The 18,502-nt window shown below is 39.4% G+C and overlaps 3 protein-coding genes and 1 pseudogene across 5 annotated transcripts; 3 read left to right on the forward strand and 1 right to left on the reverse strand.

Annotated features, from left to right (window-relative positions):
- Window positions 1-5: 5 nt before the first annotated feature.
- LOC116604625 (mitochondrial import inner membrane translocase subunit Tim10 B) lies at window positions 6-2,813 on the forward strand. Its single transcript, XM_032367268.2, has 3 exons — window positions 6-176; window positions 1,067-1,162; window positions 2,500-2,813. The coding sequence occupies exons 1-3, from the start codon at window positions 135-137 to the stop codon at window positions 2,620-2,622; spliced, it is 261 nt and encodes an 86-aa protein (XP_032223159.1). The 5' UTR covers window positions 6-134; the 3' UTR covers window positions 2,623-2,813.
- Window positions 2,814-3,160: 347 nt separating this feature from the next.
- On the reverse strand, window positions 3,161-7,757 carry LOC5521895 (cyclin-I). Its single transcript, XM_001641608.3, has 6 exons — window positions 7,607-7,757; window positions 7,250-7,429; window positions 5,649-5,783; window positions 5,142-5,357; window positions 4,557-4,676; window positions 3,161-4,330 (listed from the first exon to the last, which is right to left on the reverse strand). Exons 2-6 carry the CDS (start codon window positions 7,370-7,372, stop codon window positions 3,815-3,817), a joined length of 1,110 nt encoding a protein of 369 aa, XP_001641658.3. The 5' UTR covers window positions 7,373-7,429; window positions 7,607-7,757; the 3' UTR covers window positions 3,161-3,814.
- Window positions 7,758-8,131: 374 nt separating this feature from the next.
- LOC5521900 (cyclin-I) lies at window positions 8,132-17,099 on the forward strand. Of its 3 annotated transcripts, XM_032367267.1 has the most exons (9): window positions 8,750-8,828; window positions 9,394-9,452; window positions 9,563-9,673; window positions 10,243-10,380; window positions 15,029-15,103; window positions 15,285-15,545; window positions 15,636-15,731; window positions 15,824-15,970; window positions 16,223-17,099. In XM_032367267.1, the coding sequence occupies exons 3-9, from the start codon at window positions 9,563-9,565 to the stop codon at window positions 16,310-16,312; spliced, it is 918 nt and encodes a 305-aa protein (XP_032223158.1). In that variant the 5' UTR covers window positions 8,750-8,828; window positions 9,394-9,452; the 3' UTR covers window positions 16,313-17,099. The 3 variants fall into 3 exon arrangements, with proteins under 3 accessions (XP_001641769.2, XP_032223158.1, XP_032223157.1); XM_001641719.3 differs by lacking the exons at window positions 8,750-8,828; window positions 9,394-9,452 and adding an exon at window positions 8,132-8,334; XM_032367266.2 differs by lacking the exon at window positions 8,750-8,828 and having other exon boundaries at window positions 9,295-9,452.
- On the forward strand, window positions 10,387-14,855 carry LOC125573049 (annotated as a pseudogene).
- Window positions 17,100-18,502: the final 1,403 nt, after the last annotated feature.

Consider the following 18,502-nt stretch of genomic DNA (forward strand, 5'->3'; position numbering starts at 1 on the left):
CAGACCAAATACAAGACTCGGCAGTTCAAAATATTTTAAATGTGGAATGCTTGTGTTTTGATAATCTTTACTTTATTTATGTGACTGAAAATGAAAATATAGCTTCAAAAGAAGAGAGGGCCGAAGTATTTGATATGGATGCGATGATGAGCCAAGCCGAGGCGGCAGCGAGGAATGTAAGGTGGCAAAATGTTGAGGGGTCCCTGCTTGTATTTTGGGTAAACAAATTTCATGATGAGTGAAAAAGATCAACATTGCAAGTTTTGCCTTAACCACTGAGACCTGGGAAGATAATGGGCGATAGAACAGTGTAGAAATGATCAAGTTTTTTTTAAATTATTATTGCAGCCTGGCTTTTGATGACATTTTCCTTGTTCTTACCATTGTATCTCTATGCTTTTACAAAATAAATAAAAACCTGACCAAGCATTGCAATGCATATGCGTCTCGTTAGCTCTTTTGTGTGACAACTGACTCTCTAAACAAATCCTCTCATACGTTGATCATAATGATACGTTCATTTAGTTGGGTCTCTATACCGCGCAGTCCTTTCAAACCAGGGTGGGTTGAGGTTTAACCTAACTGCAGAAACAAAGAGATGCATACAGTTGCAGCACTTGCATAGGGGGCTACTGTATAAAGAGCTAGAAAAATGACATCAAAAGTCTGGGTAAGCTATAATTTCAAACCATACCTAACTACTACGAAACTCTATCCAATTTAGTCATATGTGAACTGGCAATGACATGTCTTAGCCCTGAACTACACACTCTAGGGCTTTCATAATCTAGCATCTCAGAGGAGTGGTAGGCTGATTTACACTCTACGACTTGAGTTATGAAGTGTCAAATACAACTAAATCGTGCTATCTAAATCAGCCTTTAGCCAGTTTCTATACTAAATCCATTTTTAGAAATGGTATCATTTGGTGAAACACAAGTTAGAGTCACAACCAAGTAACTTTTTTTCTGGATTTCTTTGCTCTACTGAATATACACTTTTTCATAAATAGAAGTGGCATTATTTTAGCTTTTCCCCTTATAAATCAGTTTGTATTTATCCACAGTACAAAGAATTCTTGATGTTGTACAATCGGCTGACAGAAACATGCTTCCACACCTGTGCTACCAACCTCAACTACAGATCTCTTACTCAGGAAGAGGTAAGTTTGGATGCAACGTAGAGTTAAGAGGTAAGTTTGGATGCAACGTAGAGTTAAGAGTTAAGTTTGGATGCAACGTAGAGTTAAGAGGTAAGTTTGGATGCAACGTAGAGTTAAGAGGTAAGTTTGGATTCAAGGTAGAGTTAAGAGGTAAGTTTGGATGCAACATAGAATTAAGAGGTAAGTTTGGATGCAACGTAGAGTTAAGAGGTAAGTTTGGATGCAACGTAGAGTTAAGAGGTAAGTTTGGATGCAACGTAGAGTTAAGAGGTAAGTTTGGATGCAACGTAGAGTTAAGAGGTAAGTTTGGATGCAACGTAGAGTTAAGAGGTAAGTTTGGATGCAACGTAGAGTTAAGAGGTAAGTTTGGATGCAACGTAGAGTTAAGAGGTAAGTTTGGATGCAAGGTAGAGTTAAGAGGTAAGTTTGGATGCAAGGTAGAGTTAAGAGGTAAGTTTGGATGCAAGGTAGAGTTAAGAGGTAAGTTTGGATGCAACGTAGAGTTAAGAGGTAAGTTTGGATGCATTGTAGAGTTAAGAGGTAAGTTTGGATGCAACGTAGAGTTAAGAGGTAAGTTTGGATGCAACGTAGGGTTAAGAGGTAAGTTTGGATGCAACGTAGAGTTAAGAGGTAAGTTTGGATGCAACGTAGAATTAAGAGGTAAGTTTGGATGCAATGTAGGGTTAGGAGGAAACGTTGGATGCAATGTAGAGTTAAGAGGTAAGTTTGGATGCAACGTAGAGTTAAGAGGTAAGTTTGGATGCAACGTAGAGTTAAGAGGTAAGTTTGGATGCAACGTAGGGTTAAGAGGTAAGTTTGGATGCAACGTAGAGTTAAGAGGTAAGTTTGGATGCAACGTAGAGTTAAGAGGTAAGTTTGGATGCAACGTAGAGTTAAGAGGTAAGTTTGGATGCAACGTAGGGTTAAGAGGTAAGTTTGGATGCAACGTAGAGTTAAGAGGTAAGTTTGGATGCAACGTAGGGTTAAGAGGTAAGTTTGGATGCAACGTAGAGTTAAGAGGTAAGTTTCGATGCAATGTAGAGTTAAGAGGTAAGTTTGGATGCAATGTAGAGTTAGGAGGAAACGTTGGATGCAATGTAGAGACCAATGGTCAACACAGGGGCCTCCTCCCCCACTTGGGTGTGATTTGTATCCAAAATTGACTCTAAGGGGGTCCAGCTCCACCACCATTAAGTCAAATTATAATTATAATACCGTACCCCTTGGAAAATTCTTCACCCCAAGTATATTATCTGAATGAAGAGAAGTTATAAAAGTTGTAGATAGTTTGACTTGATTGAGTGTGATCTTTTGTAAACATTTTTTTTTTCTTGCAGACTGCCTGTGTTGATAAATGCTCAGATAAATTGGTCAATTTAAATCATCGTCAGATGGCAGTTTTTATGGAAGTTGGTCCCATGGCAGAAAAGAGATTGGGCAACATGGCTGCATCCTCCTAACAACTAGAATTTCCCAGAAGTTCATAGGAAGGGTACTTGATGTTTTCCAGGAGACTTGTTTTCTCCTGTCTACAGATGGTTCCAAAACAGCAGATTTTAACCTGTAGCACTGTCATCTCAATGGCATACCATATAAATTGTTCATCAGTGAATTTGTAAAAAAAAATGTTATATAGATCAAGATATTTTAAGGTTTCGCCTCTTCTTCATTCTCCCATTTTTCAATGTTAATAGCAATCATTTGGGTTTGCAGGCTGCAGTGCCTGCCACCTCCTCAGAACCCCTGAGTTTGAGTGTGTCTGCCAGGATCCTAGTGGATTATAGATGTCAAGGAGATAAACAGATCAAAGGAAGGGGGTTACTCTGCTAGTTTTAAGAGAGCCCAAAATTCCTTTACCATCCTGAAGGGTGGGGGGCACAAATAGACCAATATTTTAATGTAATTGAGAATAAAAAATTTCTATACTTGGTATTTCTTTTTCGTATGAAATTTTAGGCTCTCTGAAGACCAATAAAAGAAACAACCACAGAGAGATAATACAGGCAAAAAAAACCGGGTTTTTTTATTTTTCTTTGGTTTTTGTGTTGTAAAAGGGAACAGAAGTACCCTTGTTGGATTGTCCATGTCCAGTCCAAGTCGTTGATTATCAGCCATGTATACCATAGGATGTCAGTTTCAATGCATCTGTTCCTACACCTTTTATTATAGAGCTATGTTGGATTTTAATATTACATTATTATGTTGAAGATACCTTGATACTTAGAAACCGTTACCACTGAAAAAACTCACCAACCTCAAACATACATACATTGATGGATAAACCAAAAAGTTATCCTTAAGAATTGTTAAAAAGATAAATATTTTTTTATGCTAATGGCATGTTATAATGAAATGTTTTTCTGTCTGTGTGGACAAAATATCTTGATACCTCAAAGTTGAATCAACAATCAAATTGAGAGAAGCATAACATTAAAGGTATGAAATTTAATTGCTTATAAAGTCAAGTCCTATATCTGATGCCCTATTGAGCAAATCTGAACAAATCTTTTTCCTCTTTTCTGTTTTGAATTTTTTTTTGGATCCTTCATAGCATCTTAAACAAAACAAACCCTAAACCTAAACTAAATTAGACAATAATATTTTTGGGGTACAGCAACAGAATAAACAGCCTTTGTTCCAAAACTGACACTTTTACAAGGCAATCGCTTGAATTGCTTGGACCCCACTGTTGCAAATTCCACATCTAAGTTGAGACTGAAGGCCACAAGGAAGTGGTTTCTCTGAGCGGCGACGCTTAGGTGCTGGCATGCAGTCCTCATCACTCAATATGCCTTCAACCATGCTGCTAAGGCGCTTGAGCTCATCTCGCATCGCTGCTCCCTCAAACTCACAACTATCAGAATTCGCTTCAATAGGGACTGGCTTGTCTGTATGCAAATGATCTGGAAGAATGACAGACAGTTCTTCGACTCCCTCAGGAATGGTTGCTAGGCTTTGATGGAAGAAGCGCTTGGTTTCTCTTGACTTTCTAGTGGCTGCTTTTTGGGTTTCCACCCCAAATGTTGAATGCAGTAGCTCACGACATCTGATGAGGTCACCAAATTCAACACGCGTCAGCTTCTGAAGCTTGATGACAGCAGTCAGCCAGCCAGATGGAGACAAGCTCTCCAGCTCTTGGCTGAATATAGCCAAGGCCAACACAGAAACCTTTAAAAAAATAGAAACCTATGAGAAACCATAAAAATAAATAGTATGTCTACTTGGACATACTATGGAATGTTAAGCATGAGCTAGGAAGCACCCATTTGATTAGGATATTGCTTATACATCAGAAGTCACTGGGTTTGATACAAAATGTAAAAAGGTTGATTTTCAAAAATATTTGCTTTCTTTTTTTTTTTACTTTGGTGAGTAAAGTATGTTGGTTAGTTACCTTAAACTGGGTGAAGTTCACATTGCAAAGGCAATCATCCAACTTAATAGTCATCATGTTCATATGCTGGCGTGGAGCCATGCCACCAAAGGCAGAGTCAGGAAGCACAAGAGCTTCATACTGAAAAGGCAAATAAGGATACCATAAGAATGAGAACTATTACCTGAAATAGCTAAGACTGTTGCTGGTCAGGATTGGAAATTAAGTTATCATTCTATGTTTATTTTTTTGCTAGCTATGCCTAAACGGGTTGGATTTTTTACTTGTGAACTTATCATAAATGCATGTTCTCATTTCCCCTAATCACCGGCCCTATGTTTGTAGTGGTGTATTGGTGGATATGGGGCTAGCAGGAGCTGTTTTTATGAAGCCAAAAAATAGAACAATTACGGCTTAATCCAATGGGACTATTCTGATGTTGAGTATGAATGAAAATGGCTTCATAAATAGTACCATTACCTAGTTCTATCTAGAAATTTTAGTCTGGGGGAGTAACCTTCAGAAGTTTGTTGAGTTTGCTTGGGGAGGGGTTCTAGTTTACTGGGAAGCCAGCTGACTAACCCAAGGTAACAATGGCCAACTCACCAGGTAAAGGAAATGAAGGGCTGTAACTGGGGTCAGATTCCACTGGAGCTTGGTGAGGATGATGCGCTCCATGCGAAGTACATCAGACACAGAGCAGCCACATTCACTCACTTGCACCAACTCAGAAAGGGAGGGGATGCTTTCATCTTCTTCAACAGTCTTAATGGCCAGGAAATAACAGGTGATTGCTATACAGCACAGGTATCTGGGCTTGGCCTACAAAACAACCATTGAACCCATGGCATGAGTACCAGACCATGGATGCACAATGAAAAAACAACAGCATATTTTGTGATGACAATGTGAAGGTAGCACAAAAAGGGAAGGAAGCAAAGATGTTAGATGCTTACTGTGCATCTGTAAATAGATGCAATTAGAGAAGCAGGGAAGGGACGAAATGGTTCCTTCTCTTTCTTCTCTACTTGAAGGATGCTGTTTTGCACAATAAGCTGTTACTTCTCTTCCTTCCCTGTCCGTGATTTCTTTTTAGTGAACAGCATGCCTTACCTTAACTAGTGACAGGAATCTGTTGAGGAGGCTAATAGTGAGGGAGAAGGTGTCGGGGAGGTATTCAAAGTCTTGGTTTAACAGCCATATCCATCGGGTGGTGTTGCTATAGATGGAAGGAGTAATCTCATTTCCCTGGTGATAAAAATGAAAATACTTTAATAATCCAATCAAACAAGGTTTAAACAAGGCAACCCATAAAACTTTACAAGAGCCTATACAATGTGATAGGGTCTTCCTGTCAACCACAAACCAAACACAGGGGGGCACTGTTTAAAATAATCATGCAAGCCACCAAAGCTATTTAAATAGAGACTAAATTATGCTCTGGATGCCTATTCTACATCATAACTATCATCAACTGACTGGGAGTTTAAAATCTAATGGAGGCAAAACACTTATCAATATTTTCCCCGACTAGATTTTACTGAGAATCTTTGGAAATGATTGGTGTGCTCAAGTGAAGTTAAGACAAAGTGCAGAGAGAACAAAAACACTATCTCAAATTTATTCAAACTTGTGTCACATTCGATGGCACACTTTCCTCTATTGTTTTCCATGTGATAATCATGCCCCATTGACAGATGGCAAGCAGTAAGCTACACACCATTGAGTGATCTTTTTCTGAAAATGTCTTTGGAAAACAGTTAAATTAAAGTTTTTGAATCAAAACATATATTCCATTAAGAATTTCCATTAAGTTTAGTGAATTATATCGAGCAGTTATTGCTCAATAGCTTTGTGAGGTAAGAATAAAATCAATACACGTGCTTCCCATATAAATAGGTAGGCACGCTTTTATCACCCCAACAGGGGGTTGGCAAGACTAGCTTTTGTAACAGTTTCATAAAACAAATTATAATCCATGATAACCTTTTAGATAGCCTATGAGTTAAAGACGCTCTGAGAGATAAATATGCGCTTTTCGTGTTTGGCACGGGATAGTACTTACGAATTTAGTTCAAAGTATAAATAACACCATGTTGAACATAATGGCTTGTTTTCGAACAGGTGTCCCTTTATGAAATTGGTCTTGTGTTTATAAAAGACAACAAAATTGAACACCGGAAAGAGGGAAAATTATTTCTTCAAGTTGCGCCACCGAGAAAGCTCATAGGTCAAAATTAAAACAGTCAACAAAAAGCCTAGCGCATATATTGGAAAACACCCTTATAAGTTTTTGTTCAAAAACTTGGCTGATCTCTGCCTCAGGAAAACATTTCGAGCGTGACTTCGTAGGGTGTGTGACACAATCTCTTGAACATTTGATTTACATGTAAACTTGTATTTTATTTTGCTGTTATGTTGTACAAGACCAAATGTCCAAACAAAAATTACAGTACAATCAGAAATTGCATCAGAAAACAAAAGATAAAATGGTCGACACTAACGCAAGAATGTGTAAGTTAAATATTAAAAATCCTCTAATTTGCTGACGTTAATCAAAGTAAAGACACCGTCCTTGGTTCGAAAAAAAAAAACATAAAAGCACGAACAAAAAAAAAAAATACTGAATTTCAAACGATACCCCTCGCTAGAACACAGAATACTGTTTCCGTTGAGGATTGTACCAGTGCTATACGAAGTTCAAAATCACTTACTTCTGTACGGAGAATGGAGTGAAAAACCCGTCTCACGTCGATCGAGTCGCCATCTTCTTTCTGTAGATATTCTTCCAGAGCATTTGCAAGCCTGTTACTGTTCAGTTTTGGAACAAAGCACATAGCTTGCCTCCTTTTGCATGACCCGTGCAGCCGTTTTGGGAGACAATTCTCCTCGAGCTATAAAAAAGATGGCAAAATGTTAGAACTGGTCCCCCAGTGTGTCAAAACCCCTCGATGAGCGAGAATAAAACCACGAAAAAAATTCATTTTGAGATTTATTTAAAGGTACCATAGGCTCGTAAGAGCATTACGTTGAGTTACTTAAGTAATAGGACTATCGTAATAAAGATTTACCTTTGCTGGTCACGAAAAGAAGGAGTTCAAAGTTTTGATAATAAAACTTGGGTTATGGTGGTCGAAGAGAACTGCTGGTTTGTATACAAAGTTGATGAGGAAGAATATAGGAGGGCCTTGTCAGTATCCACCAATCAGATACTATAATTGCTACACGTGACTCATTAGCCTGTCATGTGACTATTGTAACCCTATCAACCCCATACTGCGTCACAAAACCTTTAGAAAATTCCAGTTATTTAGCGCAAAAATTACAAAGAATTATGCTTTGGACGAACTTGGCGACTCGGAACTGGTAGCCCAATGCAAGATAGCATTATTTAATCGGAAATACGTGAGAAAAGTCGCATTCTTGCAAGATGGCAGGGGTAACCCTTGAAACGCTGTGACGTCAGAGCACTGTATCAATAAACCAATCAGAGCAAGCAATGTGTTTTGGCCAACCAATCAAATTCAAGATTCGTTCGAAAAAATTTTGGCGCCCAAAATTTTTTGGCTCCCTTTGTTTGTTTACATCCCTTACCGTATCGCTGTCAACAGAGTTCAGTATTGCAGGAACAATGGCACACTAAAGAGCTGCCTCCAAGCTTCACCGAAAATGGCGTTTTTATAGCTATCTAGATTTTTATACGCACTTTAAAGGGGAATGAAAATAGACCTCATTCACTCGATAGAAGCGGAGAAGAAACAGGACTCAGGAGAAAGCGGGCTCTTTGTGATTTGGGAAGGTATGTGACGAGCGAAGGGATCAGTTGTCATTTTGAAAATATAAGCGTTTGAGTAAATTCACCGGGTGTTACGACCAAAATTCTGTATTTACTGCATCGCATAGAAGTTTTTTCGGGTTCTCTTGTATTTTAAGTCGATTTTAGACGCTTCTAGAGCCATGTTTCAGCTGGATTGAGGTAGCCTATGGCTTTGTCCCAGCAAGCTAGGGCGCGGTAACAACAAACTAGCTGTCGAGAGTTTCTTGTTGAACAGAGCTTGGAAAATAACGTCATTCCCCAGGAAGGAATGTTGCCTAAACCTCCTGCTTTATTGTGAGTGGCTTTTTACGAAGACTGGGAGGAAATTTGCAAATAGGAAACGAGGATATGATAGCTAGGTTTTTTTGGAGCGCCAATGTTTTGGCTCAACACAACACAACAAAGCGCAGCTATCGAGAGCGCCAAAACCACCGCTACATTCAAGATTTCTCCATGAAATGACTCCAGGATTTTTGGTTTGTTTTTGCTTTTGAGCATTGTTTCGTGCAGAATATCAGGTTTTTTGGTGTGTTTTTTCTCTTCAAACGGAAATTGTAGGTTGTCGTGCCCTATGTTCCTTCCGTGATTGGGGGAAATTTTTCTAGAAGGGTATTACGTATATTCATACGTTGCGAAAGTCCCTTATTAATACACTCTCTTTAGTAGTTCGTGAATCATAAAACAAGCAATAAGGATTGAATCGCTTTCATTACTAGTTCGACTGCTTTTCTGTAAATTTACTGTGAACTTTTTTGGCGGACTGGTGCGTTAAGATTTTGGAATTTTACTGTTTACAATTATAAACAGCTGATTTTGTCATTTGTGATCCTAAAAACTTTCGATTTTATATACACGCATTTTGACTTTGTTTAATGCATTTCCGTCGCTGAAATACTAAAGAATTTTGTATTTTAAACCCATTTATAGCAAAATTGTTCGATACGCAACCCTTAACAATATTTGGCACTATTGTGGACAATCAACCAACGCATACGAATTGTTTAGTAATTTTCTGTTTCTCTACGCTCTACGGGAACTCAGATCTGGATTATTGCGGCAATGGTTTGCTTTTCTGCTGAAAAACTGCTTCAGTATTACAGGTATATGATATTTATAATGACATAGATAGAATTTTAGAGAAAAAAAGCGCGCAAATTATGTTACGGTTGTGTTTTGTTAATATACACTAACGATCCTATTTCTTCCACAGATGAAAGTTTCAGGCGGCCTCGATGCTTCTAGGCTCACAAATGTCCTCGACGACTACCTCATTAAAGAGGAAAAGTTCCAACCAAATCTAAAATGTCTTACGGGGAGAAAGGTAAATTTTTACATTTTTGTTGCGTTATTTATGTCAGCGCACATCGCATATTATTTCAATAGGTCTCCAGAGACAGCGTCACGCCTTTATCGTTTCATATGCTTTTGTGACGTCCAGATTGCACCGTTTGCATGTCTTTTGCTCCATTAGCGTAAATATAGGTTCGTGCCTCGGTTTCCTTTGATATGTTAAGACGTTTGAAGTCTCCTGTCTAAAAATGAAACATTTATTTGTAATCGTGACATTGGGAAAATCGATATGCGACCAGAGGAGGTAAATATAAGCAGTGTAGATAAAAATAAATGAACTGCTGCGTGATCAAAGGCTTTTCTGTCATTCAAGGTAACAGCTTCAAAGCCTTTGCTAGTATGTTCTAAAAAAATTGTTTGGACTTAAAATGCGCAATTCACTACTGCCCCTGTTACACTATTGGGAATTAGTTCTGGCTGACTGATTATGGAATATATAAAAAATCGAATAATATTTGTTTACTAACAATATATATTTTGAAATACCATATTTTGTTGAGTTAAGTTTACTCGCTGAACTATTTCTTTGTTGCTTTTTAGGGTCCAAATGAGATCAGTTTCTTCCACCGAGACAAAAGCGTCTGCATTCTCTTGCATATTAACAGACATTGCGGGTTCCAGCCTGAGACATTTGCCCTTGCCGTGAACCTCCTAGATCGCTTCCTATCTGTTGTCAAGGTATGTTTGCCATAACAAGCAGTCCCTTTGACTGTAATGTTTGGGATTCCTGTTTGTATGACCGCAAGGTTTTCTGGGTTACAGCAATAAACAACGAGAGTCCGCCATTACTGTTTATTCGTTTTGATCCTAAGGTTTTTCTCAAATACATTACATTTTTTGGCGACGAGGATTTCGGAAATGGCAACCTACGGCAAAATAGACGAATTCGACAGAGATTCTGATTCATGGGAACAGTATATCGAGCGTCTAAACTTCTATTTTGAAGCAAACGGAGTAACTACGTCTGACGATGACTTGAAAATACGCCGTGCAATCCTCCTCAGTTCGGTAGGGGAAAAAACCTACAAATTAATGTCTGATCTGCTGGCCCCAGCGAAACCTGGAGAGAAATCTTATGCTGACTTGTGCACCTTGGTAAAGAGCCACTTCAACCCAAAACCGAGTGAAAGCGTGCAACGGCACAAGTTCAATAACCGTTTCAGATTGAGCGGGGAGAACGTGTCTGACTTTGTAGCGGCTCTACGAAACATGGCAGAATACTGCAATTTTGGTGGCAGTCTGGAAAATATGCTGCGTGATCGTCTGGTGTCTGGAATTAACAATGAAAGAATCCAAAGGCGTTTGCTATCAGAAGAGAACTTAACTTTCAAAAAAGCTTACGACATTGCTTCGTCTATGGAAACGACCGCACAGCACATGGCCGAGCTTCAATCTGCTCCTTCTACGTTAAGTTCAACGTCTGCATCTGTAAAAAAGGTCAGTTCTTCGCCCTTATCGCGTTCTAAAAGCGAAAATAAAGAGTGTTATCGTTGTGGAAAAAATCACCACCCGTCAAAATGTCGTTTCAAGGAGGCCACGTGCCATTATTGTAAAAAGAAAGGACATATTGTTGCCAAATGTCTCAAAAAAGCAAAAAAGTCGTCCGAGACAACCAAGCCAAATTCAAACCACCATCCAAAACAAGGGAAACCAGCAATTCATGTCCTGGATACTGATAAAGAAATAGAAGATGAAGATATATATCCATTGTTTGCTGTCAGTCAAGGCAACCGCCAAAATCCGTATGTAGTAGATGTTGAATTAAATGGTCTTAAAGTTCAAATGGAACTGGACACTGGTGCATCACTTTCCGTAATCGGAGAGGACATTTTTGATCAATTGAAGAACATTGAGGGTTCATCTCTCAATCTGCAAGATACCAAGCTAACCTTGAAAACATACACCGGGGAGACAATTCCAGTTTTAGGAAAGCTTGTAGTGGAAGTCAAGTACAAGGACTTCTTTGAACACTTGCCAGTTATAGTTGTACAAGGCAAGGTGCCCAGTCTCTTTGGACGAGATTGGTTACAACATGTTAAGTTGTCATGGCCAGAGATTTTCCTAGTTCAAGTTGTATCCCCTGATGTGTCTGACCTGCTAAAGAAACATGAAAATTTATTCAAGGAAGGACTAGGGACAATTCAAGGAGTGAAAGCAAAGATATACGTTGATCCTCAAGCCAAACCCAAGTACTTCAAACCTCGCACGGTAGAATATGCACGACGTCAGAAGGTAGAGAGAGAATTGGACCGTTTGTTAGAAGAAGGAACAATTCGTCCAGTTCAATTTTCGGAATGGGCAACACCCATTGTGCCCATTGTCAAATCTGATGAGTCTATACGCATTTGTGGAGACTTCAAAGTTACTTTGAACCAAGTTAGCAAACTTGACAATTACCCAATTCCTAAAACAGAGGATCTGCTAGCTCAACTTGGAGGTGGAGTGCAGTTTACAAAACTAGATCTGAGTCAAGCTTATCAACAACTTGAGTTAGATGAAGAATCAAAGAAGTACACCACTATCACCACTCATAAAGGCCTATTTGAGTACAATAGACTGTGCTACGGCATTGCCTCAGCCCCTGGGATTTTCCAACGCACAATGGAAAATTTACTGCAGGGTATTCCGAATGTTGTAGTACGAATAGATGATATTCTCATTGCCGGGAAGACATCAGCAGATCATCTCAAAAGTCTAACAGAAGTCCTGTCACGTCTGGACAAAGCTGGCGTCCGTCTTAAACGTTCGAAGTGCATTTTTCAAGCACCTGAAGTCACTTACCTGGGACACCGCATAGACAAAGATGGTATCCACCCCCTTGACGAGAAAATCAAAGCAATTCAAGAGTCACCGAGACCTTCTAATCTGAAAGAACTGCAAGCCTTTTTAGGCATGCTTAACTATTACGCTTGTTACATACCTAACATCACTACAATACTATCTCCTTTACATCAGCTGTTAGTCAAAGACACACCTTGGAACTGGAGTGAAGCACATGAAAAATCTTGGAACCAAGCCAAGTCCACACTTCACTCTTCACAACTTCTAGTGCATTACAGCTTGGAAAGAGAGTTAACCCTTGCTTGTGACGCATCACCATATGGTCTTGGTTGTGTTATTTCACATGTGATGGATGATGGGACTGAACGTCCTATTTCATATGCCTCACGTACTCTGTCCCCAGCCGAAAAGAACTATTCACAGCTCGACAAAGAGGCAGCAGCCATCATGTTCGGGGTGAGGAAGTTCCACTCATACTTATATGGACGGAGTTTTACCATCTACACTGATCACAAACCCCTGCTGGGTCTGCTACAGTCAACTAAACAAATACCGACCTCAGTCTCACCACGCATATTGAGGTGGGCGGTATTCCTGTCAGGCTACTCATACACTTTAGTATATCGAGAAGGCCAGAAAAATGGTAATGCCGATGGCCTGAGCCGGCTGCCATTGCCAAATGAAACCAGAAATGTTCCAGTGCCTGGCGACATTATGTTTGTAATGAATCATCTTGAAGTCAACACACCCGTTAAAGTCAAGGACATTGAGCGTTGGACCTCAAAAGATCCTATTCTTAGTGCAGTACGACACCAAGTAATGTCCGGTTGGCCCAATTCAAATGATCGCATTGAGTTCAAGCCCTACTCTGATAGAAAGCACCAACTTAGCTGTCAGGATGGCTGTCTACTCTGGGGCTCTCGCGTAGTCATTCCTCCTCAAGGAAGAGTCAAGCTTCTCCAGGAACTACATGATGGACATCCTGGAATGGTTCGCATGAAAATGTTAGCCCGAAGCTATTTCTGGTGGCCTGGCCTGGACGCGGATATTGAGCAAAAGGTGAAAGATTGCACAAGCTGCCAAAGTAATGCTAAGGCACCTTCTACTGCACCCCTACATCCGTGGGAGTGGCCGTCTAGACCTTGGTCTCGCATACATATTGACTATGCAGGACCTTTCGAAGGACACATGTTCCTGGTGATCGGTGATGCCTATAGTAAGTGGATCGAGGTATTCAAGACAAACTCCAGTACTGCTGCAGTAACCATCCAGAAGTTAAGAGAATGCTTCTCAGTACATGGACTGCCTGATATCATTGTATCTGATAATGCAACTGCCTTCATAGGTGAAGAATTTGCCCTTTTTATGTCTGAGAATGGCATAAAACACATCACTTCAGCACCTAAACACCCAGCATCCAATGGATTTGCTGAAAGATATGTTCGCACTTTCAAGGAAACAATGAGGAAGATGGGAGTGTAAAAGGAAAACTTAGACACGAAGTTAAGCAGATTTCTACTAAGCTATCGTACCACACCTCATGCAACCACTGGTAAAACACCTGGTGAGCTATTAATGAACCGGAAGCTGAAGACGCGCTTGGACCTGGTCAACCCCCTTAGTCAGGACACAATTCGCACTCGTGTAGAAGATAAACAGCTCGCACAGAAGAAACAACACGACAATCTAGTGCCACTCAGAGAATTTCAAGTGAATGACCCAGTATTTGTCAAGAATTTTTCATATGGTCCAAAGTGGTTATGTGGAACAATTATTCAACAGTCAGGACCGGTTTCGTATGTCGTTCAACTCAGTTCAGGTGGAGTGTTTCGACGACATGTTGACCATCTTCGCCTGAGGACAAGCACACCCACAGTCGCCAATGATCTTCAGAGTTCAACAGAATTGGCCCAAGTTCCAATGCAAACAACTGTACCCAAGCAGATTCCAGAGGAATTTAAGGAACCTGAGATCACAGTTCCAGAACCTTCATTGGAACCGAAGAAGACAGAGCTTCCAGCTTCTGAACCTGCAAGTACTCTGCGAAGAAGTACTCGACTCAAAACCACACCTACTCACCTCAAAGACTATGTATGTTAATTTTAAGCAGCATATCACACACTGTGTACATTTTTTCCGGATCTGATGGATTGACAACTTGTCAAGAACTTGTCAAGAACTTGTCATGGACATTGTTGTTGTTTTTTACTTATTGACATGTTGTGTGTATAAATTTGATAGTTTTACTGGCCTCAGCAAGCAAGTATCGTTTAGTTGTAAACTTGGGTGGGGCAGTATGTAATGTTTGGGATTCCTGTTTGTATGACCGCAAGGTTTTCTGGGTTACAGCAATAAACAACGAGAGTCCGCCATTACTGTTTATTCGTTTTGATCCTAAGGTTTTTCTCAAATACATTACATTGACCTTTTGTATTTCACTGTGGTACTGGGAAAAAAAAACTAGAAAAGGAGATGTAGACGCATGGATATTCCCTTGATGTGGAATGTTCACATTTTCCTAAGATTATTTAAAATTGTTCTCTAGGCAAATCCAAAATATCTACCATGTATCTCAATAAGCTGTATGTTCCTGGCTGCCAAGATGGTAGAAGAAGATGAGGTATGTATCTAAAATAGATGATTTTTTTTTTTTTTTGTTTACTAGCCCTCCAACCCCCTTCATACACTCAAAACATTCAAGCTCTTGTTCTGATTCTTCCTGGCATACTTTCTAAGCATGCAGTTGTTTTTTATGCTGTGGTAATACAGTGCAAAACTGATGTGTGTTCTGTGTTTTTTAGGCCATTCCCACTGCCGGTAACCTGATAGGAGTGAGTGGCCTCAGCTGCACCCCATCAGACCTGCTCCGAATGGAGAGGATTATCCTGGACAAGCTGGGCTGGAATCTGAGTGCTGTTACTCCTCTGCAGCTCCTTCAAGTTTTCCATGCACTTTGTGTATCCAAAGGCTACCTGGACAACTGTCCAGTCAGCGAACACCTGCACCACATCACTCTTAAGCTTGAAGAACTTCTCTGCAACCACAAGTTTACCTTCTTCAAGGTTTGTAATCCCACTGTGCCGAATCCTTTGTCATGTTTATGATGTTCATATTATTTTTCTGTTTATTAACATGGTGTTCTTGATTTCCAGCCATCCACACTTGCCCTATCACTGTTGAGTTGTGAGATCAGTTCCCTAACAAATGTGTGGATTGAAGCAACTATTATGCTACAAGATATGGCTCAGGTGAGGCTCTTCAGGCTGAAAATTGTGGATGTAATTCGAGTAAAGTCTCTTTTTGGACTATTTACTGATTATTCATATATGTGTATTTACAGATAGCTGATTCTGAACTGAGCTACAGTAGGATAGATGTGCTCCAGTATTTCAACTTTCTTATCGCCAATCAATGTGAAAAGTTCCTTTCTGCATTCCCAGAAGAATCTGTATTTCCATTCAACTCACATGTTTCCCCTGTATGCCAGGTATGTAAATGCCCTTTGCATTGCCTTATAACTTAAATATGCAACTGTCCCCCCCCCCCCCCCCACCCAAAAAAAAAAAAAAAAAAAAAATTCCCCATATATATATATATATGTTTTCTCTGTTTCAAAGGAAAATCTAGAAAGGAGGATCTTTGCTACTAAACCTTCCTATATATTGACTATGCATCAAAAAAATCCAAAGGTTGTGTTTCCCATGATATTGATCATGCTTCTTTTGTTTGTTTGTTTTAGATTATACAAGCTGGAGATAAAAAAATCTTTATAGGCCCTAGCAATCACCTTGCATTGACACACGAAGAGTCATGGAAGGAGACTGATTAAGTAGATTTATGCTGTCTGTTTTATCAGAGGAAAAGAATAATGGCCAATCCAGTCATGTATTCTTTTACAACGATAAAACTACAAGTTGTATAGCATTTTTCATCTGTTTGCATCAATCTTGTGTCTCATCTTATACAATTTAGAATTATAGTACTACATACATCCGTTCAAAAACTAGGGTATTATATTACGAATAGCTATGAAATATTCTGCTAAGAAATAACTCTCAGTGATTTAACACTGGATATAATGTAGAAGCTTGTCAGGAACAAGGAGGATGGGTTTCTTAAGTACACATTTTTGTCACATCGTTTTTGCAATTTTTTATTTCCCTTTGTCTATACACCCATTTTCATAACAGCAACCAACATTTCTGAGCAGTCAGCTCCATTTTAGGTGATTTTTAGGAATTTGATTTTTATTTGCAAAAATAATGGGATATTGCGATTTAGTTTGTATTATCCCATGATTAATCGGTTCTTTGAAAATTATTAGCTTTTAAAAAAGAAAAATGAAAAGAATGATGATAGAGTCATGTACTGAGTGAGGAAAGTTTCTACATTTTAAAGATCTTTGTAAAATACATGTAAAATTTGTACAGGGAAAACAAAGTTATGAAAAAAGGCTCGACCCCATTAGTTTAATGTACAAAGAGTGTAAAAAAAAACATTTGTTTTAATGGTACATAGCTGTGAATAGTGAAACATTCATACTCTAGGAAGAGATGTATGTAATATAGATAAATTTGATATTTATATCAGAATAAATTCTGAAGATGTTATGAAAACCCCAGTGTATTGTGTTTAATTGGCTCCCCAAAATGTCCTAGCGTCCCTGTAGCTCCTGACTTCCCATATGCTCAGATAAGGATGGTGTTAAGTTTGGATGGTTTGCAGGAGAGTATATACTCAGATAAGGGTGGTGTTAAGTTTGGATGGTTTGCAGGAGAGTATATGCTTAGATAAGGGTGGTGTTAAGTTTGGATGGTTTGCAGGAGAGTATATGCTTAGATAAGGGTGGTGTTAAGTTTTGATGGTTTGCAGGAGAGTATATGCTAAGATAAGGGAGGTGTTAAGTTTTGATGGTTTGCAGGAGAGTATATGCTCGGATAAGGGTGGTGTTAAGTTTTGATGGTTTGCAGGAGAGTATATGCTCGGGTAAGGGTGGTGTTAAGTTTTGATGGTTTGCAGGAGAGTATATGCTCAGATAAGGGTGGTGTTAAGTTTTGATGGTTTGCAGGAGAGTATATGCTCAGATAAGGGTGGTTTTAAGTTTTGATGGTTTGCAGGAGAGTATATGCTCAGATAAGGGTGGTGTTAAGTTTTGATGGTTTGCAGGAGAGTATATGCTCAGATAAGGGTGGTGTTAAGTTTTGATGGTTTGCAGGAGAGTATATGCTCAGATAAGGGTGGTGTTAAGTTTGGATGGTTTGCAGGAGAGTATATGCTCGGATAAGGGTGGTGTTAAGTTTGGATGGTTTGCAGGAGAGTATATGCTCGGATAAGGGTGGTGTTAAGTTTTGATGGTTTGCAGGAGAGTATATGCTCAGATAAGGGTGGTGTTAAGTTTTGATGGTTTGCAGGAGAGTATATGCTCGGATAAGGGTGGTGTTAAGTTTTGATGGTTTGCAGGAGAGTATATGCTCAGATAAGGGTGGTAAGTTTTGATGGTTTGCAGGAGAGTATATGCTCAGATAAGGGTGGTGTTAGGTTTTGATGGTTTGCAGGAGAGTATATGCTTAGATAAGGGTGGTGTTAAGTTTTGATGGTTTGCAGGAGAGTATATGCTCAGATAAGGGTGGTGTTAAGTTTTGATGGTTTGCAGGAGAGTATATGCTCGGATAAGGGTGGTGTTAAGTTTTGATGGTTTGCAGGAGAGTATATGCTCAGATAAGGGTGGTAAGTTTTGATGGTTTGCAGGAGAGTATATGCTCAGATAAGGGTGGTGTTAGGTTTTGATGGTTTGCAGGAGAGTATATGCTCAGATAAGGGTGGTGTTAAGTTTTGATGGCTTGCAGGAGAGTATATGCTCTGATAAGGGTGGTGTTAAGTTTTGATGGTTTGCAGGAGAGTATATGCTTAGATAAGGGTGGTGTTAAGTTTGATGGTTTGCAGGAGAGTATATGCTCAGATAAGGGTGGTGTTAAGTTTTGATGGTTTGCAGGAGAGTATAATATGCTCAGATAAGGGT

Source organism: Nematostella vectensis, chromosome 10 (genome assembly GCF_932526225.1).
Source record: "Nematostella vectensis chromosome 10, jaNemVect1.1, whole genome shotgun sequence".
In the NCBI taxonomy this organism is placed as follows: domain Eukaryota; kingdom Metazoa; phylum Cnidaria; class Anthozoa; order Actiniaria; family Edwardsiidae; genus Nematostella; species Nematostella vectensis.

Excerpts from the sequence above, each read along its gene's own strand:
- LOC116604625 (XM_032367268.2), top strand. The coding sequence starts at position 135 with ATGGATGCGATGATGAGCCAAGCCGAGGCGGCAGCGAGGAAT. Across the intron at positions 177-1,066 it reads CCGAGGCGGCAGCGAGGAAT|TACAAAGAATTCTTGATGTT; the intron begins GTAAGGTGGCAA and ends ATTTATCCACAG. Across the intron at positions 1,163-2,499 it reads GATCTCTTACTCAGGAAGAG|ACTGCCTGTGTTGATAAATG; the intron begins GTAAGTTTGGAT and ends TTTTTCTTGCAG.
- LOC5521895 (XM_001641608.3), bottom strand. The coding sequence starts at position 7,372 with ATGTGCTTTGTTCCAAAACTGAACAGTAACAGGCTTGCAAATGCTCTG. Across the intron at positions 4,677-5,141 it reads CCCTTCATTTCCTTTACCTG|TATGAAGCTCTTGTGCTTCC; the intron begins GTGAGTTGGCCA and ends TTGCCTTTTCAG. Across the intron at positions 4,331-4,556 it reads TGAACTTCACCCAGTTTAAG|GTTTCTGTGTTGGCCTTGGC; the intron begins GTAACTAACCAA and ends ATTTTTTTAAAG.
- LOC5521900 (XM_001641719.3), top strand. The coding sequence starts at position 9,563 with ATGAAAGTTTCAGGCGGCCTCGATGCTTCTAGGCTCACAAATGTCCTC. Across the intron at positions 10,381-15,028 it reads GCTTCCTATCTGTTGTCAAG|GCAAATCCAAAATATCTACC; the intron begins GTATGTTTGCCA and ends ATTGTTCTCTAG. Across the intron at positions 15,732-15,823 it reads TGCTACAAGATATGGCTCAG|ATAGCTGATTCTGAACTGAG; the intron begins GTGAGGCTCTTC and ends GTGTATTTACAG.